The sequence below is a fragment of the Rhinolophus sinicus genome, linkage group LG14 (assembly GCF_036562045.2).
Source record: "Rhinolophus sinicus isolate RSC01 linkage group LG14, ASM3656204v1, whole genome shotgun sequence".
Classification (NCBI taxonomy): Eukaryota; Metazoa; Chordata; class Mammalia; order Chiroptera; family Rhinolophidae; genus Rhinolophus; species Rhinolophus sinicus.
This window is the reverse complement of record NC_133763.1, coordinates 35864944-35886572: the sequence shown is the minus strand read 5'-3', so window position 1 is coordinate 35886572 and position 21629 is coordinate 35864944. Positions and strand designations below refer to the sequence as shown.

General features: G+C 35.9%; 1 protein-coding gene across 5 annotated transcripts in view; it reads right to left on the bottom strand.

Moving 5' to 3' along the window:
• Nucleotides 1-21629, bottom strand: part of SLC35A3 (solute carrier family 35 member A3) — a 36751-nt gene that overhangs the window by 8172 nt on the left and 6950 nt on the right. The window contains exons 2-8 of one of the 5 annotated variants that reach the window (XM_074319056.1): nucleotides 18366-18507; nucleotides 15698-15902; nucleotides 9349-9503; nucleotides 9147-9269; nucleotides 7008-7179; nucleotides 4449-4567; nucleotides 2200-2333 (exon numbers count right to left, since the gene is read on the bottom strand). In XM_074319056.1, coding sequence (XP_074175157.1) covers nucleotides 2200-2333; nucleotides 4449-4567; nucleotides 7008-7179; nucleotides 9147-9269; nucleotides 9349-9503; nucleotides 15698-15884 — 890 coding nt within the window. In that variant the 5' untranslated portion in view covers nucleotides 15885-15902; nucleotides 18366-18507. Of the gene's footprint in view, nucleotides 1-8; nucleotides 357-2199; nucleotides 2334-4448; nucleotides 4568-7007; nucleotides 7180-9146; nucleotides 9270-9348; nucleotides 9591-15697; nucleotides 15903-18365; nucleotides 18508-21629 lie in introns of those variants that run through there. The other 4 variants (XM_019747027.2, XM_019747031.2, XM_074319055.1 and 1 more) reach the window with 4 other exon arrangements.

Genomic DNA, 21629 nt, shown 5'->3' with positions numbered 1-21629 from the left:
TGAATGAAAAAAAATGAAAAAGAGAAAATCAAATTAAAAGCAAAACAAGTTCCATCTCTTTCTTTACTATAAAAACAAGTATAATTTGGGAAAAGATGTCCCAGTAATATGGCTAACAAATATTGTGTACTTCCAAGTATTCAGCTAAGAGTTTTACATGCATTTAGCTCTCATTTAGTTTTCATTTAGTTCTCATAACCCTACGAAGAAGAGTAGTATTGTTCTCATTTTTTAATATATGAGGAAACAGATTTGGAGAGTTTACGTAACTTGCCTAAAGTCCCCCAAGTGGAAGATGGGATTGAAATCCAGGTATTTCTGACTCCAGAGACTGCACTTGCATTCGCTTCGCTATACTGTCTCCCAAAGCAGAAAAAAAATGTATTTCATTTTAATATATCTTTTGCCTGTAATACATTGAATAATAAGACCTCAATTTTTTAAATATTTGGAAATAGAAAGGGAAAATTGCATTCTTTTCAACCAAAGTTCAGTTTAAAATCCAAGGTAGTAATAAGCAAAACTCAAGGCCCATTTTTATAGGATGCTTTATGAAAGGAAGTAAGATTAAATGCAGGGAGACTTGGTTCTTCTTTATTTTTTATCTATCCATAGACATAATACCTTACTATAAAATGGAGATGAACTTAAACTGGAATACCAATCTTAGCTTTTAACATGTATATTCTTCAAAATGCTGTTACAGGGACATGAATTAGTTTTTGTTTAAACGTTTCTATTAACAGTTTAATGTCGCTGCCCTACTTTAAAAACAACAAACAACACATTTGTTCTGAAAATGAAAGGCATCACTAATTCTTATTCTGACATAAGGGGTCCTTCCTAATTGGTCCCCCAGCCTCATCTACCACACTCTGACCTTCCCAACCTATAACTCAGCCCCTCTGTTCAGTGAACACACTGTACTTTTCAGGGCAGTGTCCTTGGGAATGATATTCCCTTTGCCTGCAACACCCTTTCTCCCAAGAAAATTGCTTATTCATAACAACTTAGGTCTGAGGTCTCTCAGATTCACTCCCCTCCACAGAGCTACGCTGTAACACTTATCACTGTATTAAATAATACATTATTTACATGTCTGCTCCCTGCTCCTCCTCATTGTTGCCCAGCACATATAGGAGCTCAATAATTATCTGTTATGATAAACATCTAGTGTTGACTTGTTGCAAATGGACAACTTTCAAAAGCCTAGGATGCAGGTGTACATCTAAGATTAAAATAACATAAAACTTTCTATAATGTATCTTGAAAAAAATAACTATCCTAAGAATATTTGGTATTATTTACACTTTGGATAAGCTTCTGACCAAAAACTGTTAGTCAGTATGACCTTTTCCTAGCTTTCTGGAACTCTGGAATTGCATAGAATCACATGCTCAACAAAAAAGTTGTCTGATCCAGCTTTCTACCCACCCCAGGAATCCATTCTATCATATCTCTGATAGGATCTACTAGAATACCTACTAATGTCAGGAATACCTACTCCTGCTTCTCAAGCCAGCTATTTTTAGATGGTCCTGAGAGAAAACATTTTTGTTAAAAAAAATTAGGAAAAAAACCTATCAGAATTTAATGATTATCTCAAGGATTTGAACCCCTCTTTCTAACAGAACTTTGTATATACTTCCAGTGCTGCCTGGATCATACTGTTATAAAACATGACACTACGATGCAGGGTCTCCTGCCTCACCCACCATTCCTTGTGCAATTCCTTTCCAAACCGCTCTTCTTTCTGTCACCACCTAATAGAGTATTTCCATGAGCCACCTCCTCTACATAAACTCCACTTTAAGAACGTCAACCACGCTTCCAACTTTAGCTATATAAATTCTGCATTTTAAATGTCATTATACAACTTATTTTATGACTTAAAAACTTTTTTATATGACTTTTATATCACCTTTTATATGACTATATTTTGGGGAAAAAAACCCATTCAGGTCTATTGGGAAAATTGTGGCCAGCCAAATACGTATAAAAAGCTTTCCAGTGGAAGATTCTTTTGTGCATTTAGTTTGAAACTTTTTCTAAAAGATAGTTAAATGGATCTTTTACTGTATTTCCATGATTCTTCAAAAGTAGTAATACAACAAAATTTTTCAGATCAGATCTTAATGAAGAATTCTTATTTTCCTATATACTTTTGGAAATTTAAAGAAATAGAAAAGAAGATATTACCTGGTTGGCACAAAATCTTGTAGCCAAAAATAGGATATCAGTGTTGATAATATTATGGATAAAGAGGTTGCAAATCCTTTTAAAATATTATCCGCATACTTTATAACAGCAGCTATTACAAGGCCTCCAAGTGCCTGCAGAAATTTAAAAGGTTATTTTAAAAAACAAACATATATAAAAATACTTTTCAAAACAATGTTATTACTCAATGAAGCTTTAAGCTTTTGTCCTATGAATTTAATCCCACTATAGTACCGTATTTTGCCATGTATAATGTGCACTTTTTGCTCAAATTTGTGAGGGAAAAATAAGGATGTGCATTATACATGGGGAGTACTAATTCTATATCTATATAAATGTTTTTAATTCTTTTATTTATGCTTATGAGTTAAAAGCGTAACTCTAGAAATCAATAACAATATCCTTATGCAAAATAATACCCTGGAATATGATACTCGGTTTTGTTGAACTTATGGTGAACTTGCAACGACAAAGCATTCTTGGCCTTCTATGATGCATAAATATCATAAATTTGTTACCAGTACATAAAATTTCTTGTACCTTGTGTCTGTTCTTGTGTTTTGTAATTATTTTTTACATAAAATTTCTTGTACCATAATATGTTTAAAAATAAATGCTAAAATTCCTTTATAATACAAAAAACAACTACCTAAGTATAAACAAATAACAATTTGAATTAAAAAATTAAAATGAAAGATTTTTTTTCCCTGAAAGTTTGGGCCAAAAACGTGGGTGCACATTATACACAGGAGCACATTATACACGGCAAAATACGGTAAACGATTTTTATTAAACATCTCACAACCAGTAGCCTTCTAGGTTTTGTTCAATGGCTCTCTTACTTCAAAAGGTATCTCATAAAGTAACTACCAGTGTAAGTTGCAGTTTATTATAATGGAGTTTGACAATGTTACGAATAAAACATCTATCCTCATTTTATTAAACATGACTTGTTCAGACAAATGTGGGAGGATTGGTCACACTGATTAGTGAAATATTTTTACTTTTGATTAAAAATAAACTGTACCTTGAAAGTTATTTTACTAGCATCTCAATATTCCTAACTTCACTTTTTTCCTCTATTTTCTCCCCATTCTAATCCAACTTTTATCAGCTTACTTTTCCTAAAGCACAGTTTTAGTGGTTCTCTTTAAGAGTGTAGAAAGAACTTTCTACCAAATACCTCTCAAATTCCCACTGTGGTTATTTAAATAATGAGGTATTACTATACCTCATAGTTTTGTTTTCTGCCAAACCCTACTTACCAGCTCCCAAATCTGGGTTACCCACCTTAACAACCTTCACTGCACCTCTTCAAATGACAGAAGCTTTATTAGAGAAAGTCATAAATCATGCTAATTGAGCTTACTACAAATTGATGTTTGAGTTCAAACACTTCTTCCCAATGTTCTTATCCATCTATTTACTCCCTGTTGAATCCCTCATACCACCTGTACCAAACCTTTTTTATTTTACTCAAGTCATCAGCCACTTCTTAAGGGAACTGGGCTTCCATCTTTGTTAGTATGAAAGCCATTATAAACTCTTTCTACTTCAAATTTTCTCTGAATTTTCACTTATCCTTGTCTCCTTTTCTCTTATTTAAAGATAGAAGTATTCTTCCTGCTTTCAAAACACAATTATCCTTTGCCACCTTCACCCACCTTCCATAGAAAACCTTGCCCTTTACAGCCTCAAATACCTCTACAGAAAAGCTTTGTTTAAGGCAGTGACTTGTATCTCCATCTCTATACCCTCCAGAGCATTCAGTAATTATTTTTTTGTTAATGAAATTACTCAACCCTTGAACTATTTCAAATAATAAACTGAGCTAATTTGGCAGGAATATTCCAATATGTAACTACAATATGAAGCTATAAACTGTTACAGATTTAACTACTTAGATCTGCTTCTTCAGCCTTAATGGGCTGACCTATACAATGATAACAATTACAGAAAAATCAAAGTTATACTTGCCCTCAGCTTCAACTCTTTTACTCTTAAACTTGCATTTTCATTCAGTTAAATTTAAATACCACAGAGTTAATTCATGCCCCCCTTCCAAAGTAAGTTTTCATTATGGCAGTAAGACCAGTTCTACTTTTAAGTCTCCTGAATAAACTATATATAATGATAGCACTAACAGGAGGGACCTTTTTTCCCCTCCCATCAGTAGCTACTTTGATTAAAGTTTGTTAGCATTAAATATAAAACTTTAAATGCTTTACCTGAAGAACAACAACTATCCATGTCAGTCGGTTATATCCCTGAAAAAATCCATTCTTTGATACCAATTCTCCATCATAAATGTACACACCCATTAATCCAAATATACTCCCAAAGGAACCTAAAAAAGGGCAGGGGGAATGTTTATGTCATATGTTATTCAGTTTCTCTGGAGAGGTATTTGTCCTTTGACATTTCAAATAATTTTATACTTTTCTGATAAAATGTTACTACTTTTAAAATTTTCTATTTGGCTATTTATATAAACTTAACAAACGTATACTTAGCACTATATTGTGACTGTAAGACAAAGACATGAGATCATAAAAAAGAACAGGGCCGGCCCGGTGGCTCAGGTGTTTAGAGCTCCTGCTCCTAACTCCGAAGGCTGCCGGTTCGATTCCCACATGGGCCAGTGGCTCTCAAGCACAAGGCTGCCAGTTCAATTCCTCGAGTCCCGCAAGGGATGGTGGGCTGCGCCCGTGCAACTAAGACTGAAAGGACAACAACTTGACTTGGAAGAAAGTTCTGGAAGTACACACTGTTCCCCACTAAAGTCCTGTTCCCCTTCCCCAATTAAAAAAAAAAAGAAAGAAAATGTACACCTCATTTAAAAAAAAAAAGAACAGAGATTACTAATCTTGAAACATTAAAAAAATATAATGCATAAATTACATACCTGTTTTCCTTATTAAAAAGTTTTGAAAGTACAGTAAGTAATATACAAAAAAATCAGAGCTATGAAATAGTCATTCATAGGCAACATCAGAATCTCTCATTACTGAAGTCTCAGTTCGAGAAAGTCAGCTCAGTGGGAACAGAAACTGTCTTACTCACTGCTGAATCCCTTACCTCTATCACAGAGCTTATCATATGACTACTGGATTTAAGAGATTCCAGGAGCAATCCTAAACTGGGAATAAAGTTATGGATGACTACAGGGGCCACCTCTTACGAAAAATCTCTGGTAAGCAAAATATGCATTCAAAGAGGTCAAGGTGAAGCAATTTTTTTTTATAAAGCTATAACTAATTGAAGTATTCCACAATGGAAAGGAACTGAAACGGATGTGAAATGTTCTTTCCAAAATTTTATTTATGCCAACTCTATTGTTTTAGTATATCTAATTTCCAACATGAAAACAATACGGGCATAATACAAAGTTACAAAAACAGATACTTTCAAAGGCATTATTTTTTTTGTTATAAAGATAACACTCAAGAAAATGTATACAGTACAGAAGACCGCACACATGTCAGTATGTACAGATCTACAGCACTCTATCAGCTGCATAATATTCCACTGTATGAATATGAATATGTCTGTAACACCATATTGCACAAATTGTTCTAAGGGCTTTACGTATGCTAATGAACAACAACCCTATCAAGTAGATACTTTTCTTGTCCATTTTGTAGATAAAGAAAGGGGCCCACAGAGAGGTTAAATTAACTTGCCCTAGCACATGCTGCTGCTAAGTGATGGACTCAGGATTTGAATCCAGGCAGTGTGGCTCTGGAGACCATGATCTTAATCATCACACTATTTAACCACACTGATAATTTATATAACTAGTCTTCCAAATGTTTTCTATTTTCCACAATTGTAATCAATGCTGACATGAATAACCTGGACATCTATCTTGGTGCTCTTGTGCAAGCATATCTGTAGGATAAGTTGTTATCCAGACATGGAATTTTACATCAGTCTTTATTTATTTAAAATTTTGCTAAACACTCTCAAGTTGAGATCCAGTAAGATTATACCAATCTATACTCCTAAGAACCACAGGTAATAACAATTTCTATTTCTATACTCTCTAACATTGGATCTTATCACTTTGATAATCTTTGATAATTTGATGTTTGAAAAAATGCTATACATTGTTTTAATTTATGTTTTTATAATTTCAAGTTATCTATAACTTATTTATGTATCTTTTTCAAAACTTTGAGTCATATTATCATTATCAGATTGTGCTACAAGGTCAAATCAAAGAATAAGAAATCCATGTAGTACCACAGAATCAGCAATTCTGACCTGTCTTTAATTTTTACCTTATAATTCAATAAAATTTGGGGCCACTCACACAAACCTTGAATATTTCTTTCTTTTCTGATATTTGCAAATTTATGTAAATAGCTAACATCAGTGCTTACTATATGCAAGGCATTTTATTCTAAACACTTTACATGTATTATGTCATTTAATCCTCATAGCAACATATGAAGTAATATAATTAATTTTATAGGTGAGGAAATATGTAAGTTATTTGCAACATCTTCCAGGAAAAACATGGCAACCAAGAATAAAGTTATTAAGGCTCCAAATGATAAGGACAGAAACAGGCTACAAACCTTTATGGAACAGACCTAAAATTCCATGTTCTTGAATAAAAGGTATTCAGTTAAAACAAAATTTTTAAAAGGCCCAAATTTTGTCAGATACTTGGATCAACAGCAGATCTGATGAAAGGACATTTATTTAAAGATATAGAAAAATCTTTAAATATAACAATATAATCACTTTTAAAATAATAATATAAAATATTTAAAACTTACCAAGTTGAATGTTTCTTATCCACACTGACTGTTTGGTTTCTTTTAAGATTTTCTCAAAGTAAACTCCAGCAAAGCCACTTGAAAAACATGCTGTGAGAACTGCCATGAGGCCTACAAATTGGGAACCAGCCGAAAGTTCCTTAGAATCAAGCTCTTGGGAATCTGAAGGCCACTGAACAAAAAGAAAAACAAAACTGAAGTTGAATTCCTATACTATTTTGCAAAGTGCATATTTACAGCACACTCTTAGACTTATGGATAAAAATACAACCAATACCATTCTTGGGGATTGCAGAGGACAGCTTTTGAAAGACAACCTTAGAATCTCCCCCCTCCCCCCCAGTGATATCACAGTTAGAACTCAGAATTTCAAAAAAAGTAAAAAATACCCTAAAAAAGAGAAAGACAATGAGTAAATGTACAGATGCACAAAACAGCCTCTGTAAGCACCTCAGCTGTAGAAATTCAGAGTGTGAAGTATGGAGGAGCAAAAAGGAGTCTGGAGCAATCGGTGCATCATGGAAAGTCCTATGCTATCATGCTAACCATCCTGGGCTTTAACCTGCACATGAGTGTTCTTGAAACCAGTTACTTGCCTATCATCTTCATGCTTTTTTTTGAAAAATTTATGTTCCACTGAACTATTAATTACTTGATATTTTAATTTAAAATACCTCATTAAAAAAAAAAAGTAATACCTACTTTAGCTTATCCTAAGCAATATGTATAAAAATATGGGTTTGATATGCCAGATATATTTTTATAATACCAATTTAAAATAAATATTACAAATACTTATTGGAAAACAAAAATAATGAAACAATAAAAAAAGAAAAAATATTTATTCAAGATATATATACTACACTCTGGGGAAAGAAATGAGGGGCAGGCCTCTCAATGGCAGGAAATTGACATGATTGGATCTATTTTTACATAGATCACAATAGTGACTCCTGGAGGCTTTGTTTGGGGGAATGGATAAGACTGAAGTAAAAATCAAAGAATAAGAAATGAAAAACAGAAACTCATAGACACAGACAATAGTTTAGTGGTTGCCAGAGGGTAAGGGGGATGGGGGGTGGGGGGTGGGAGATGAGGGTAAGGGGGATCGAATATATGGTGATGGAAGGAGAACTGACTCTGGGTGATGAACACACAATGGGATTTATAGATGATGTAGTACAGAATTGTGCACCTGAAATCTATGTAATTTTGCTAACAATTGTCACCCCAATAAATTTAATAAAATAAAATTAAAAAAAAAAAAAGAAATGAGGAGGCAAAAGATCGTGAGAAACAAAGAAAGTGTGAACTGGGGAAGTGGTAGTAGAGAAAAGACAGAATCAAATAGTATTAGAAAGCAAAATCAGTAAGGGCTTAGTAATTGAGTTGATGTACAGGCAGAAAGAAGAGACTAGGACAATTCTCAGGATGAGTAAAAACGACTGCAAAAAATAGAAACAAGAACAGGTTTAGTGGGTAAAAGGTAAAGTTTAATTCTGGATATGCTTAATTTATAAGGCCTATTGAACAACCAAGCAAAGATGTGCAACAGGCTTTTAGAGATACAAATCTGAAACTACAGGTGATAACCAGAGCTGCTGACACAATCCAAGGAGCCATTAGCATAAAGCGTTAATGAAAACCTCCAGAAGGGATGAAATCTCCAAAAATCAGGATATAATTTAAGAGAAATAACAAGCCTACCAGCAACCCATTATCTAAAGGGAGCATCAAGGAAGAAGATCCCAAGAAGGAAACCAATAAGGAATCATTAGAAAGATTAAGAAGAACCAGGCAAGATCGGTATCAGGGAAGCTGACAGATAATAAGAAGGGAATGGTTAATAATCTCAAATGCTCCAGATAGCTAGCAAAAACCAGCTTTTGGTTTACACGCAGTGTCATATTTCCCCAGTTAGACTGTTCATTTCTTTATGTCAGATCACTTGATTTTTATATATTTCTTTGTATCAGTTACAGTCCAATGTATCATCTTGCTCAAAGGAAGCCCTCAAAAAGTGAGTCAGTTGTGAGAAAAAGCATGTTTAAATAAATAATAGGGCCATATTCTCCATGCACAATAAATAAGGTTTTGAAACTGATAAAAATGAAAGGTATACTTATCTTTAATAGTTACCTGTACAAAAGCAACTCCTGTCATCAAAATGACTAGGGAGAGCCACTGGTACACACCTAATTTTTTACTAAGCATAGACACAGAAAATAGTGCCGTCGTAAGAATTTTCAACTGATATGTGACCTGAAAAAGAAAACAGCTAATATTATTAAGTTCGTTGGTTTGTTTCTTAAAAAGACGACTAGAAATGTATTTTAAGTACCTGATAAGTAGCTGCATCTAGATTTGACAATGCCACATAGAGCAAATTATTCTGAAGAGTATATATCCCTGATGGAATAGCAAGTTTAAGCGTTTCCATAGGTTTATTAAGAATTTCATCATGTAGTATTCGATTCAGTGCTCTTAGACTACATTCTAGAAAAAACATGAAATGGGCAAAATCAGTAATTAAGTAAATCTGAATACGTTACATACCCTCTCTCAAGGCCTCAGTTTTCTCACCTGTGAAAAAAAGGAAATTGTGCTATATGTTAAGATACTTTAGGTCTAAAATACAACTTTAATGATGCTAATTTTTCAAATGCTAAATATTATAAGGTAGCATATTAAGAAGAGCAATATCTTTATATGCTTTCATCGGGATATGCAATCAAACTTATTATACACATGTACATGTATTTACACACATATGCAATGTATTTATAACCAAAAGCTCAGTGTTAACTTGTCAATCAAGTATTCTTAAGTCATAGCAACATTACAAAAATTTGTATTTTGTGCATTCAATTTTATCATCATCCATTCATACCAATTAATAATTCTGAAGACTTTAATTATAAATAGAAGGTAAACCACTTAAGGAGTGAGTTTGGCTGCAAACAACATAAAACCCAACCGACCCTGGCTCAACCCCATAGGGATATGTCTCAAATATCAAGAGTCCAGGTACCGGTTGGCTGGATGGCTCAGCTGATTAGAGCGCAAGCTTGGAACAACAGGTTGCTGGTTGGGATGGTGGGCTGTGCCCCCTGCAACTAAGATTGAAAACAGCGACTGGACTTGGAGCTGAGCTGCACCCTGCACAACTAGACTGAAGGACAATGACTTGGAGCTGATGGGCCCTGGAGAAACACACAGTCCCCCAATAAAATTTATTTTAAAAAAAAAAGAGTCCAGGTCCAAAGCAGCGCAGCAGCTCAGTTAAGCCTGCATGTGTTCGTTCTCTCTCTCTCTCTCTCTTTTATACACACACACACACACACACATACACTTTTCATCTCTTGTCTACATGATTATTGCACCACGGTCACCAAATGACTGCTGCACGGCTGGTTCTTGTCTTAGGCAGCAAGAAAGAAAGAAACTGGCCTAGCGGCATCTGCTTTGCCATCATGGCACAGGACCGTGTTGCACAGCTACCCCTTGCTGCCAGGGAGTTGGGAAATTGAGTCTTTTCTTTCATATCCTCCATATTAGAGACAAGAAAGGGAGAGAGGGGTTGGAAATGGACTTCGAGTTAGTGAACCTACAGTTACTGTCATAAAAAATGTCAAAGAACTTAAAGAGACACATAACCCCTAAAGAAACAAGATATTTTCGGGAACCCTACCACTTTATCAACAATGACATTTTAAAGATGATTTTTCTCTCCCAACATAAAACTTTGATTATGAAAACTTTCTAAAATAGAAATATTTTTAAAGAATGTTACCTGCTATTCATCACTTCCTTACTCTAAATAGTAAAAAATTATGTAACTAAAAAAAAATTACCAAGTTTTCTGTTTTAGCAGAAGAAACTCTAAAATATTAATAGCTCATTTAAAATTTTTGTAATTAAATTTTTAAATAACGAATGCACATAATTTTCTTACCAGCACTTTAGGGAAGGTCTTGTTCTACATTCCTGCCAATTCCTGGTATTGCTACTTTTTCGTTGCCAAGCTGAGGTGAAATTGAGTCTCGTGGTATTAATTTGATTTCTCTGATTGCTAGTGAGACTGAGCATCTTTTTATATATTTATTGGCCATTGAGGTTTCCTCTTCTGTGAATGTGCCTATTGATATCTTTTGTCCCCTTTTCTGTTGAGTTGCTTGTCTTTTTCTTGAGCTGTAGTTCACTGTACACTCTGGATATGAATTTTTGGTGGTTACATGTGATGTAAGTATCTTCTCTCAATGTGTGGCTTGTCTTTTCACTTGGTTTAATACACAAATTTTTTCATTTTAATGTACCCAAAGTATCTATTTTTTTCCTTCATGGTTTATTTATATTTTTTGTATGTTGTTTGAAATCATTCACAGCACCAAAGTCACAAATTTTTCTTTTCTTTTTACGTTATTTTTCATTTCCATTCTTTTAATGTTTACTCTTAAATTTAACATGAATACTTAATAAAGTTCAGAGTCAATCAAAATATCCATCCTCGTCACTGTCATCTTGTCTGGAATCCCTCAAGTTTTGATTCCCAATCTCAATTGGGAATGCCACAGGACTTAGTCAATCTTTAATCCACCTAGAATTTATTTTTGTGCATGGTTCGAATTTCTATTTGTGCTTTGGTTCATTGAAAGTTGCTTTTATCGCATCTCTCTACAATGCCAACTACTCATGTCAAGGATATGTTTGGCTCCACAATGCTTAATGAGTGAATACTTCCATTCATCTAGACTTTAGCAGAAAACATTACTTTCTCAGCTTTCCTATTACATTTTCATGTTGTTGTTGTTGTTTTTTCTGTCTTGCTGGTAACTCCTTCAGTCTTCTTTCACTGATTCCTCCTTCCTCAATCTCAATTGGGAATGCCACAAGACTTAGTCTTCAGCCTTCCTCTCTTCTCAGTATATACTATATTATCTTATCTAATCCTTGACTTTAAAGCAATCTATAAATTGACAAATCCTTGAGCTCCATATTCACGTATTCTATTCCACATCTCGATTTGGTGGCCTTTTAGGCATCTCAAGTTTAACATGGCTGAAAGAGAAGCCTTAATTTTTCCTCAAATCTTTCTATATATCATTCATTGCAGTACACATTCACCAAGTAATTTAATGTAAAAATCTAGGAATTATTCCTCAAACTGGATTCCTCCATTTCTTTGATCTTCACACACCTAACCTACTAGAGCAAGTCATGTCATCTGTAGCTGAAAACAACATCTCATAAATATCCTCTGTTCTCTGACAACATAGTATAAGCCACCATTTCTTGCCTGGACTACATGAACAACCTTCAAACATGATTTCCTGAACCTATTCTTGCACCTCCTTTCCTCTCAATATAGCTGCCACATTGATTTTTTTTTTGTGGGTAAACCAGACCATATTTTAAACATTTCAATTATTTCTCTTCGCTTCTACAATGAAATTCACAGCCTACAAGGCTATCCTGTATTGTCTGTTTTCTGAATACCAGTTAATTCTCTTTGTTCCATTCTTCTTCCAGATCAATATGCTGCACTGGCTACCATGATAGTTTCAAAAGTACATCAAATTTTTTTTTTTATTAAATTTATTGGGGTGACAATTGTTAGTAAAATTACATAGATTTCAGGTGTACAATTCTGTATTACATCATCTATAAATCCCATTGTGTGTTCATCACCTAAAGTCAGTTCTCCTTCCATCACCATATATTTGATAAAAGTACATCAAATTTAAAAACAGCCCAATTAAAAAACAGGCAACAGACTTGAATAGACATTTTCCTAAAGGTATACAAATGGCCAATAAGCACATGAAAAGATGCACAATCAATATCATTAGTCATTAGGGAAATGCAAATCAAAACTACAATGCGGTACCACTTCATACTTATTAGAACGGCTATAATTTTAAAAACCAAACAAGTAAGTTTTGGTGAGGATGTGGAGAAACTGGAACTCTAGTATATTGCTGATGGGAATGTAAAATGGTGCAGTTGCTGTGCAAGAAAAGTTTGGTGGGTCTTCAAAGAGTTAAACATAGAATTACCACACGACCAAGCATTTCCATTCCACAGTATATGAAGTGTGATAAAAAAAAATACGGTGAATGTTTAAATTAAAAAAATTATTACAGTAAAAGACACATTACTATTAATCTTCCTCATAGTATTCCCCATTTCAAACACACTTATCCCATCATTCTTGCCACTTTCTGAAGCAGTTCTGGAAGTCCTCTTTTGTGAGTGTCTTTAGTTGCACTGTTGTGGCTGCCTCAATGTCCTGAATCATTTTGCCTTTGAGGAAGAGCCAGAAGTCACATGGTGCCAGATCCAGTGAATAAGTGGATGAGGACACACCGTAATGTTTTTGTTTGACAGAAATTACCGTATACCAGAAGCAGTGTATGACAGAGTGTTGTCATGATGGACGATGATTTACAGCACACTTTAAAACACACCTTCTTCAACCTGAGTTCACACCCAACTGACGGCACCGAACAAGTTGAAACTTGTCACTGTTACTAAGGTTTGACACACTGCTTCCCATATTGAAGATCCCTGCCTTTCCGTTGGATGGCACTTGGCAGCAGCATTCACCATATTGTGTGATCACAATAAAAAGGCTCCATGTCACACATTGCCTCTGGTATGACAATTTCTGTCAAACAAAAACATTAGTGTGTCCTCATCCACCTTATTTACCGGATCTGGCACCATGCAACTTCTGGCTATTCCCCAAAGTCAAAATGACCATGAAAGGTAAATGTTTTGAATCAATTTAGGACTTCAAGGCAGCCACGACAACGCAACTAAAGTCACTCAAGAAAGAAGACTTCTAGAACTGCTTTAGAAAGTGGCAAGAACGATGGAATGTGTTCGAAGCAAAGGGGTGTATTTTGAGGGGGGTTAATGACAACATGTCTTTTACCATAAATTTTTTGTTTTATTGGGGAATATTGAGGAACAGTGTGTATCTCCAGGGCCCATCAGCTCCAAGTCGTTGTCCTTCAATCTAGTTGTGGAGGGCGCAGCTCAGCTCCAAGTCCAGTCGCCGTTTTCAATCGTTAGTTGCAGGGGGCGCAGCCCACCATCCCATGTGGGAATGGAACCAGCAACCTTGTTGTTGAGAGCTCGTGCTCTAACCAACTGAGCCATCTGGCCATCCCATAATTTTTTTTTAAATTTAAACATTCACCATATTGTTTGAGCACACCTCATACGTGTATACTCAGAAGAAATGGAAGAAAGGACTTGAACAGAGACTTGTATGTATGCCTAATACAGCATCATTCATTGTTCATCGTGTCCATTAATACATGAATGGATAAAATGTTAGATAGATACACACACATACACACACACACACACACACACACACACACACACAATGGAATATTACTTAGCCATAGAAAAAAGTTCTGATACATGTTACAACATGGATAAACCTTGAAAACATTATACTAAGTGAAATAAGCCAGACAAAAGAAGAAACATTGTATGATCTAACTTAGATGAAGTATCTAAAATAGGCCAATTCACAGAGACAGGAAGAAGACTAGAGGTTTCCAAGGGATGAAGGTAAAGGAGCATAGGTGTCACTGCTGAATTGTTACACAGTTTCTGCTTGGGTGATAAAGTTTTAGAAATAGAGAGTGCTGACGGTTGTACAACTTTGTTTATATAACTAATGCCACTGACCTGTACACTTAAAAATGGCTAAAGTTGGGCGGGCCCAGTGGCTCAGGTGGTTGGAGCGCCGGGCTCCTAATGCCAAGGTCACCAGTTCGATTCCCACATAGGCCAGTGAGCTGTGCCCTCTACAGCTAAGATTGTGAACGACAGCTCTCTCTGGAGCTGGGCAGCTATGTGGTGCTGAGTGCTGCCGCAGGCTGCCATGGGCTGCCATGAGCAGCCGGCGGCCAGCGTGAGTGGCCGGCAGCCATCATGAGCGGCCGGAAGCGGGTGAGAGCTGCCGTGAGCTGCTGACCAACAACCAGCTACCATTGCCTGGGGAGGGCCACTGCCTGGGGAGGGGGCAGAGGGGGCAGTGGGGGAAGGGGCAGGCTCATAATACCAGCAGCATAGGCCAGGGAGCTGTGTCCTACACAACTAGACTGAGAAACAACAGCTTGAACCGGAGTTGAGGGGGGGGAGGCAGAAGAAGGGGAAAAAAACAAACAAACAAACAAAAAACCATTTAATTGTACACCCTAAAATCAGTGAATTATATGGTACGTGAATTATATCTCAAGAAAGCTAGCTTTTTTTTAAGGATTTCAAATTATTCACTGCTGAATTAATCAATGCAGCAAATAAAAGGCCCCAACTTCAGTAAAAAATTATGACTTCTCTAAATTTCTAAGAGTCACAGAATTATAGAATATGCTCTTGTTCTCAAAATACTATAATTGCAAGAAACTATATTTTGTATTTACAGTTTAACTAGAAGACATGAATAATGATACAGATTAGAATAAAACACCTTTATTACTAGATTAAAACTGTCTTAATAAAATTAAAAATAACTGAAAGGTTCTTTAGTACTAGGGCATTAGATAATACAGTAGTGTTCAAATGTGTAGTTACTAATATATACTTACCTATATGACATATGTAAATAACACCAAAAAATAAATTACAATGACAAAATAAATTGCAATAACGAAAACCTAGATACCTACTGCTGTCTTTGTAGACTAATAAGATGCAGGCCATTATCTTCAAAAGTTCAGCAACAACTACTGCTGTAGAAGATAGGTAACGAGGTCCCTCTTCTTTTAAAGTCCTAGAATAACGCATTGTTAGAACCAAACTGGTAGTCTGAAAGACCAAAATTCCCAAGGAAAGGTACTTTAGGTTGGCAGACATTGTTTTATCTTCATCTGCCTGAAAAACAAAATAAATAGGGCAAATAAACAAAATTAGAAAATACAGAAACGAATACATTAAAAGCCAGTAAGAGACGTCAGGTCTCAGACAAGATGGAGTAAGTGCATTCTACCCTATTCTTTCGGCTAATTACAACTATAAACTTTGAACCAAAGACAAAAACAACTATCAGAAGATTCCGAAAGGTGAAAAAAATAAGACACACTGGCTAGAGACCTCAGATCTTGAGTTGTGACCCAGTAATAAATTCCCTTGAGATTTTTTTTGCCACCTATGTATCTCACCCTGGGAACCACCAACAGATATAAATCAACAATGAAAAAGCCCCAAGAGAAATCTCCTGTCTCTAACCAAAGGAATGGGAAGACAGCAGTCCTACACGAGGGAACCCTCTCAACTGGGTGCTGTGTAATCTGTGGGATGGAGCCTTGTTCACCATCCCCACCCTGCACCAATGAAAGCAGAAGTGGCAGCCTTACTCCTCCCACCAGGGGCTGAAGCCACAAAGACTATGGTGGCAGAGCCCTGTTGACTATTCCTGCCCTATGCAAAGTGAATGTCAGCAAAGAGGCAATGCCCTTCCTCCCTCTCCAGTGGCTGTCTACTAATAGAATATCGGGGGTGCCAAAAAAATGTACACAAGTGGACACTTTGGTCAGTGTTGCTCAAGCAGTAGTTTGCGGTAATCAGAAGTGTCTGGATGCTGATGGTAACCACTTTGAGCACCTCTTGTAATTGACGAAGTCAAATGTGACTTGTATTAATCTTTTGTTACCTGTATATAGTATTACAATTTTAATAGTGTTTTCCTTTCTTAAAATGTGTATACATGTTTTTGGCACACTCTGTATTTAAGTAAGAACCAAGGTCTCATAACATTCAAAATGTCCATGTTACAATCCAAAAATGAGTGTACTCACCATACCAAAAAACAGGGAAAAAATTTCAACTAGGATGAGCAAGGAAAACCAACAGACAGTAACACAGAATTAACCCAGATATTAGAATTATCAGATAAGAATTTTAAAGAAACTACCATAAAAATGCACCAACAATGAGCAATTATAAACACTTTTGAAATACTTTCACACTCATATAAAAGTTGAAACAATAGTGCACAAGTTCTCAAATACCCATCACCCAGCTTCCCCCAATGAAAAAAGTTGCAAAGTAACTATATTTTCCCTAAAGTAATTCAGTATTAACTCTAAGAAACCCACTTTAAATATGAAGACACAAATAGGTTAAGAAGTAAAAGGATGGATAAAGACATGCTATGAGAAAAACAACTATGGGATAATTGGAGGGGCTATATTAATATCAGGCAAAATAGCTTACATAAGAATTACTTCAAGGGGCGGCCAGATGGCTCAGTTGGTTAGAGTGCAAGCTCTGAACAACAAGGTTGCCAGTTCAGTTCCCACATGGGCCAGTGAGCTGCGCCCTCCACAACTAGACTGAAGACAACGAGCTGCCACTGAGCTTCTAGAGGGGCAGCCGGATGGCTCAGGTGGTTAAGAGCACGAGCTCTGACCAACAGGGTTGCCGGTTCAATTCCCACAGGGGCCAGCAAGCTCCACAACCAGTGAAGACAATCTGGATGGCTCAGATGGGTAGAGGGTGAGCTCTCAACCACAAGGTTGCCAGTTCAATTCCCGCATGGGATGGTGGGTTGCGCCCCCTGCAACTAAAGATTGAAAATGACAACTGGACTTCGAGCTGAGCTGCGCCCTCCAAACCAAATTGAAAGACAATGACTTGGAGCTGATGGGCCCTACGGAAACACACAGTATTCCCCAGTAAAATTTTAAAAAAACAAAGCATATTGTGGTGCATCCACACAATGGAATACTACTCTGCAATAAAAATAAATACTGATACATGCTAAAACATCAATGAATCTCAAAAACATACAGAGCAAAAAAGTCTACACAAAAAGTTATATACTCTACATTTATAGTAAATTCTAGAAAAGGCAAAACTAATCTGCAGTGACAGATGCAAATTCATGGTTGCCTGTGGCCAGGGACTGGGGTTGGGGGTTGAATGCAAAGAGACAGCAAGGAATTTTTGGTAGTAATAAGAGTCTATATCTTGACTGTGTGATGGTTGGTTATACGATTATATTCATTTTTTATAACTCACTGAACTAACTGTACATTTAAAATGGGTACATTTTAATGTATGCAAATTACAGCTCAAAGTTGATTTTAAAAAATTAAAGATTGGGGTGGCCGGTTAGCTCAGTTGGTTAGAGTGCAGTGCTCTTAACAACAAAGTTGCCAGTTCGATCCCCACATGGGCCACTGTGAGCTGCGCCCTCCACAACTAGATTGAAACAACTACTTGACTTGGAACTGATAGGTCTGGAAAAAACACTTAAAATAAATAAAAGTTTAAAAGAAAAAAAAGATTGACCTATACTCTTAAAAAAAAAAAAATTAAAGATTGAGCACATACCGGTACTAAGTAGCAGCATTCCTTACCAGGCTTTCCTCATAGCTCTGGTTCTGGCTCTGATTTCTTTTGATTGATACCAACGGCATTCTGTTACTCTGTTCTTCACCCCACCTCTATCCTTTCCAAGATTCCATCTTCCACCCTATATTAGATTAATATGATCGCTTATAGGATATCCCTTTACAGCTCTCACAACCACGACACTCTTTATGATTCAGATATATGATCCTTTTTCTTTCCTTACCTAATTAGGATAGCATATATTTAAACAGATTCAACAATCATTATTTACTGCCTACACTAGACTAAGTCCATGGTTACACCGACAGACTATCCTCCAGGGCACAAAGTCCAGCTTACTAAAGTTAGCAGTTCCTACCTCCATTTGAATATGCCCCAAACACAAACAATGCAGCACCATAAATATAAGGCTAAACTTTTTAATGGTGAAATATCTATATATAATGACTGAAAAATTATCTTAAGCATTTAACTTGAATTTCAGAGAGAAAATTTTAATATCTCTGTCACATGTAGAGAGGATCAAGCTTTGACGAAAGAATACATAGACTTCTTTATCAACCATTTATGTCACTTGTAAATCTGCATTAACGAGAATCCTAATATGAGACAAAATGACAGCATTTAGAGTTGGTAGAGTTTTTAGAAATCAACTAGTAAAATCTTTCCATTTTAAAAAGGAAGAAAATAGTGAACAGAGAAGTTAGATGACTTGTTCGAGGTCATACGACTAATAATTGGAAAGATCAGGCCATGTAGTTAAATATCAGCTTCCCCGGCTCCCATTACACGCTGTTGCAGAATTCCAGAGGACATCCTGATGGCCTTTATCTCTGTATGGAAGGGGAGCAAGTTGTCAGCCATCTACATTTGGCATAGGCATCTGATTCTCCTGGAAAATGTCAAGGGTTTCACATCTTTCCAAGGAAGTCTTGTTTATTCTGTGCAGCTAAGACCATAATGTACCTGTTATAACGGCAATGCTCTAATTTCTTTTCAAATGAAAATTTAAAGCTCAGATTCTAAGCCAGGATGTACTACTTTTACTATTTTGCTTTTTCATTTCTAAGCATATATGACATTAAGCATTCACCTTGATAATACAGATCTTAAATATTAATATGGTTCTTAATACTTAAGTCTTTTACAATGTATTTTTTTGCCTGTGAGATAATAAAAAATACACATAGTAGTCTCCGACCCCTGCTCCTGACACCCTTGTAATTCCCTGGGTGATAGGAGACTTATGCTCTAATGTGGAGACTCTAGATGGGCTCCTTCCTGGATGGCTCCTGGGTGGGGGCTGGTCAGACAGAATAGCCACAATTAGAAGCTCAGAATTTTCAGCCCCACCTCCCCCCATTCTCTTGAGAAGGGAGAAGGGCTGAAAATGGAGTTAATGATTGTGCATGCCTACCTAATGAAGCTTCCATAAAAATTCCAATAGTATGAGGTTCAGAGAGCTTCCAGGTGGGTAAACACATCCACATCCACAACTGCACCCCAATTCCACAGTGACAGAAGCTCCTGCTCTCAGGACCCTCCCAGACCTTATCCTGTGTACCTATTCATCTCGCTCTTCATCTGCATTCTTTGTCACATCCTGTAATGAACTGGTAAACCCTAATTGTTTCCCCGAGTTCTGTGAGGTACTGTAGCAAATTAATCAAACCTGACAAGAGGGTCCTGAGAACACTCCATTGGCAGCCAAGTCGGACAGCAGCTGTGGGTAACCTGGAGACCTACTACTTGTGATTGGCATCTGAAGTAGGGTGGGAGCAGTCTTGTGGGACTGTCCTTAACCTGTGAATTAAACTGTAGGACACCAGTTGGTGTCACAGCAAATCGCTTGGTGTGAGGGGAAGAAACCCACACATTTGGTGACCAGAATGTTCGAAGCAGAGTATTTTGTATGAGGAATAAAGGAGACACACAGGAGGAAAGAACTGGGTTGTTTTTTTTAAATAAAGTTGAAAAGTAAAATACATGAAAAATAAATGATTATTTGTACTAGATCACCTGTAAAGAATTTAATTTACAATTCTGCCTGAGGGCAGAATAACTCAAACTGAAAAAGATCAAAATATTAATATTTCTAAGATTATACAAATACACAGTTTGGTTTTGGAATATAATACAGGTAAAACTAAGTATTTTCACTTAATACAAACCATAAATGCACAGCAAATCCATAAATATGAAAATTGATCCAAAGGTTATGTTCCACTTCTACAATTTATAAGATTAACATTGTTTCTTCATTTTAAAGTCTACGATATTTTCCTATTATTGAAAACAAACTAAACAATTTCATGTTAAGATTTAATTTCAGTCCTTCCTATATTTTTTTCTCTTACCATTTAACTCCCCTTCTTTTATCCTTATAAGTGTTGCCAATCCTCTGGTTTCCAGATTATTCTTTCACAAAAATTTCCTATGTAGGAAACTTACATACAAATAATCACCAAGAAACTGTACTAGGTACTTTCACAAATGTAGCTTCATTCAATTTAGTCAAAGGCCTTATGAACCAGACAACAAATTATTGCCAGTGTTCCTTTAAGGACTCTGGTGACTAAGCTCCCTGAACGCACAGCAGTTCCATGAGGCGCTTAGATTTACAGCAGGATCAGAAGAGTCAGGATGCTCCCCTTTCTACCTTAATATTAATAGCTAAAACCTGAAATACGCACTCATTCTGGTCGCTAGAGTAAATGACATTATTTCATTCTCATGGCTTTTCTTTGTTTCAGTTTGTTCTTTTTCTAAAAATAGTATTTATTATTTTATTTATTATAAAAGTAGTATATTCTTACTAAAAAAAAATGTAGAAACTTTTAAATTATATTAATAAGTAAAAATTTGAACCACAATTCCCATCACCTAAAGATATCTAATGATATTTTAGATAAATTCTCATAATTTATCTTATTTTAGCTTTTTGGAAATCCCTAAACCTTTAGTAACAAAGACTTTAGTAACAAAGAAAAAATAAAGTACCTAAACCATTTCATATTCCCAGTGAAAGGGTTTCACCTTTTGGGTGCCTTAGTCTTATAATCACCAAGTTCTAGCTTCTCATAAAATACAACATCTTTCTTGAGAGGAAAAAATGGGATTTTAAAAATATAATAGAGTACCAAGAATATAACAAACATCCATGATTCCACCACCCAGAACTAATGTGTCAATCTTATCATATTTGCTTATCTTTCTTTTTTAAAAGGAATATAGCATTACAAG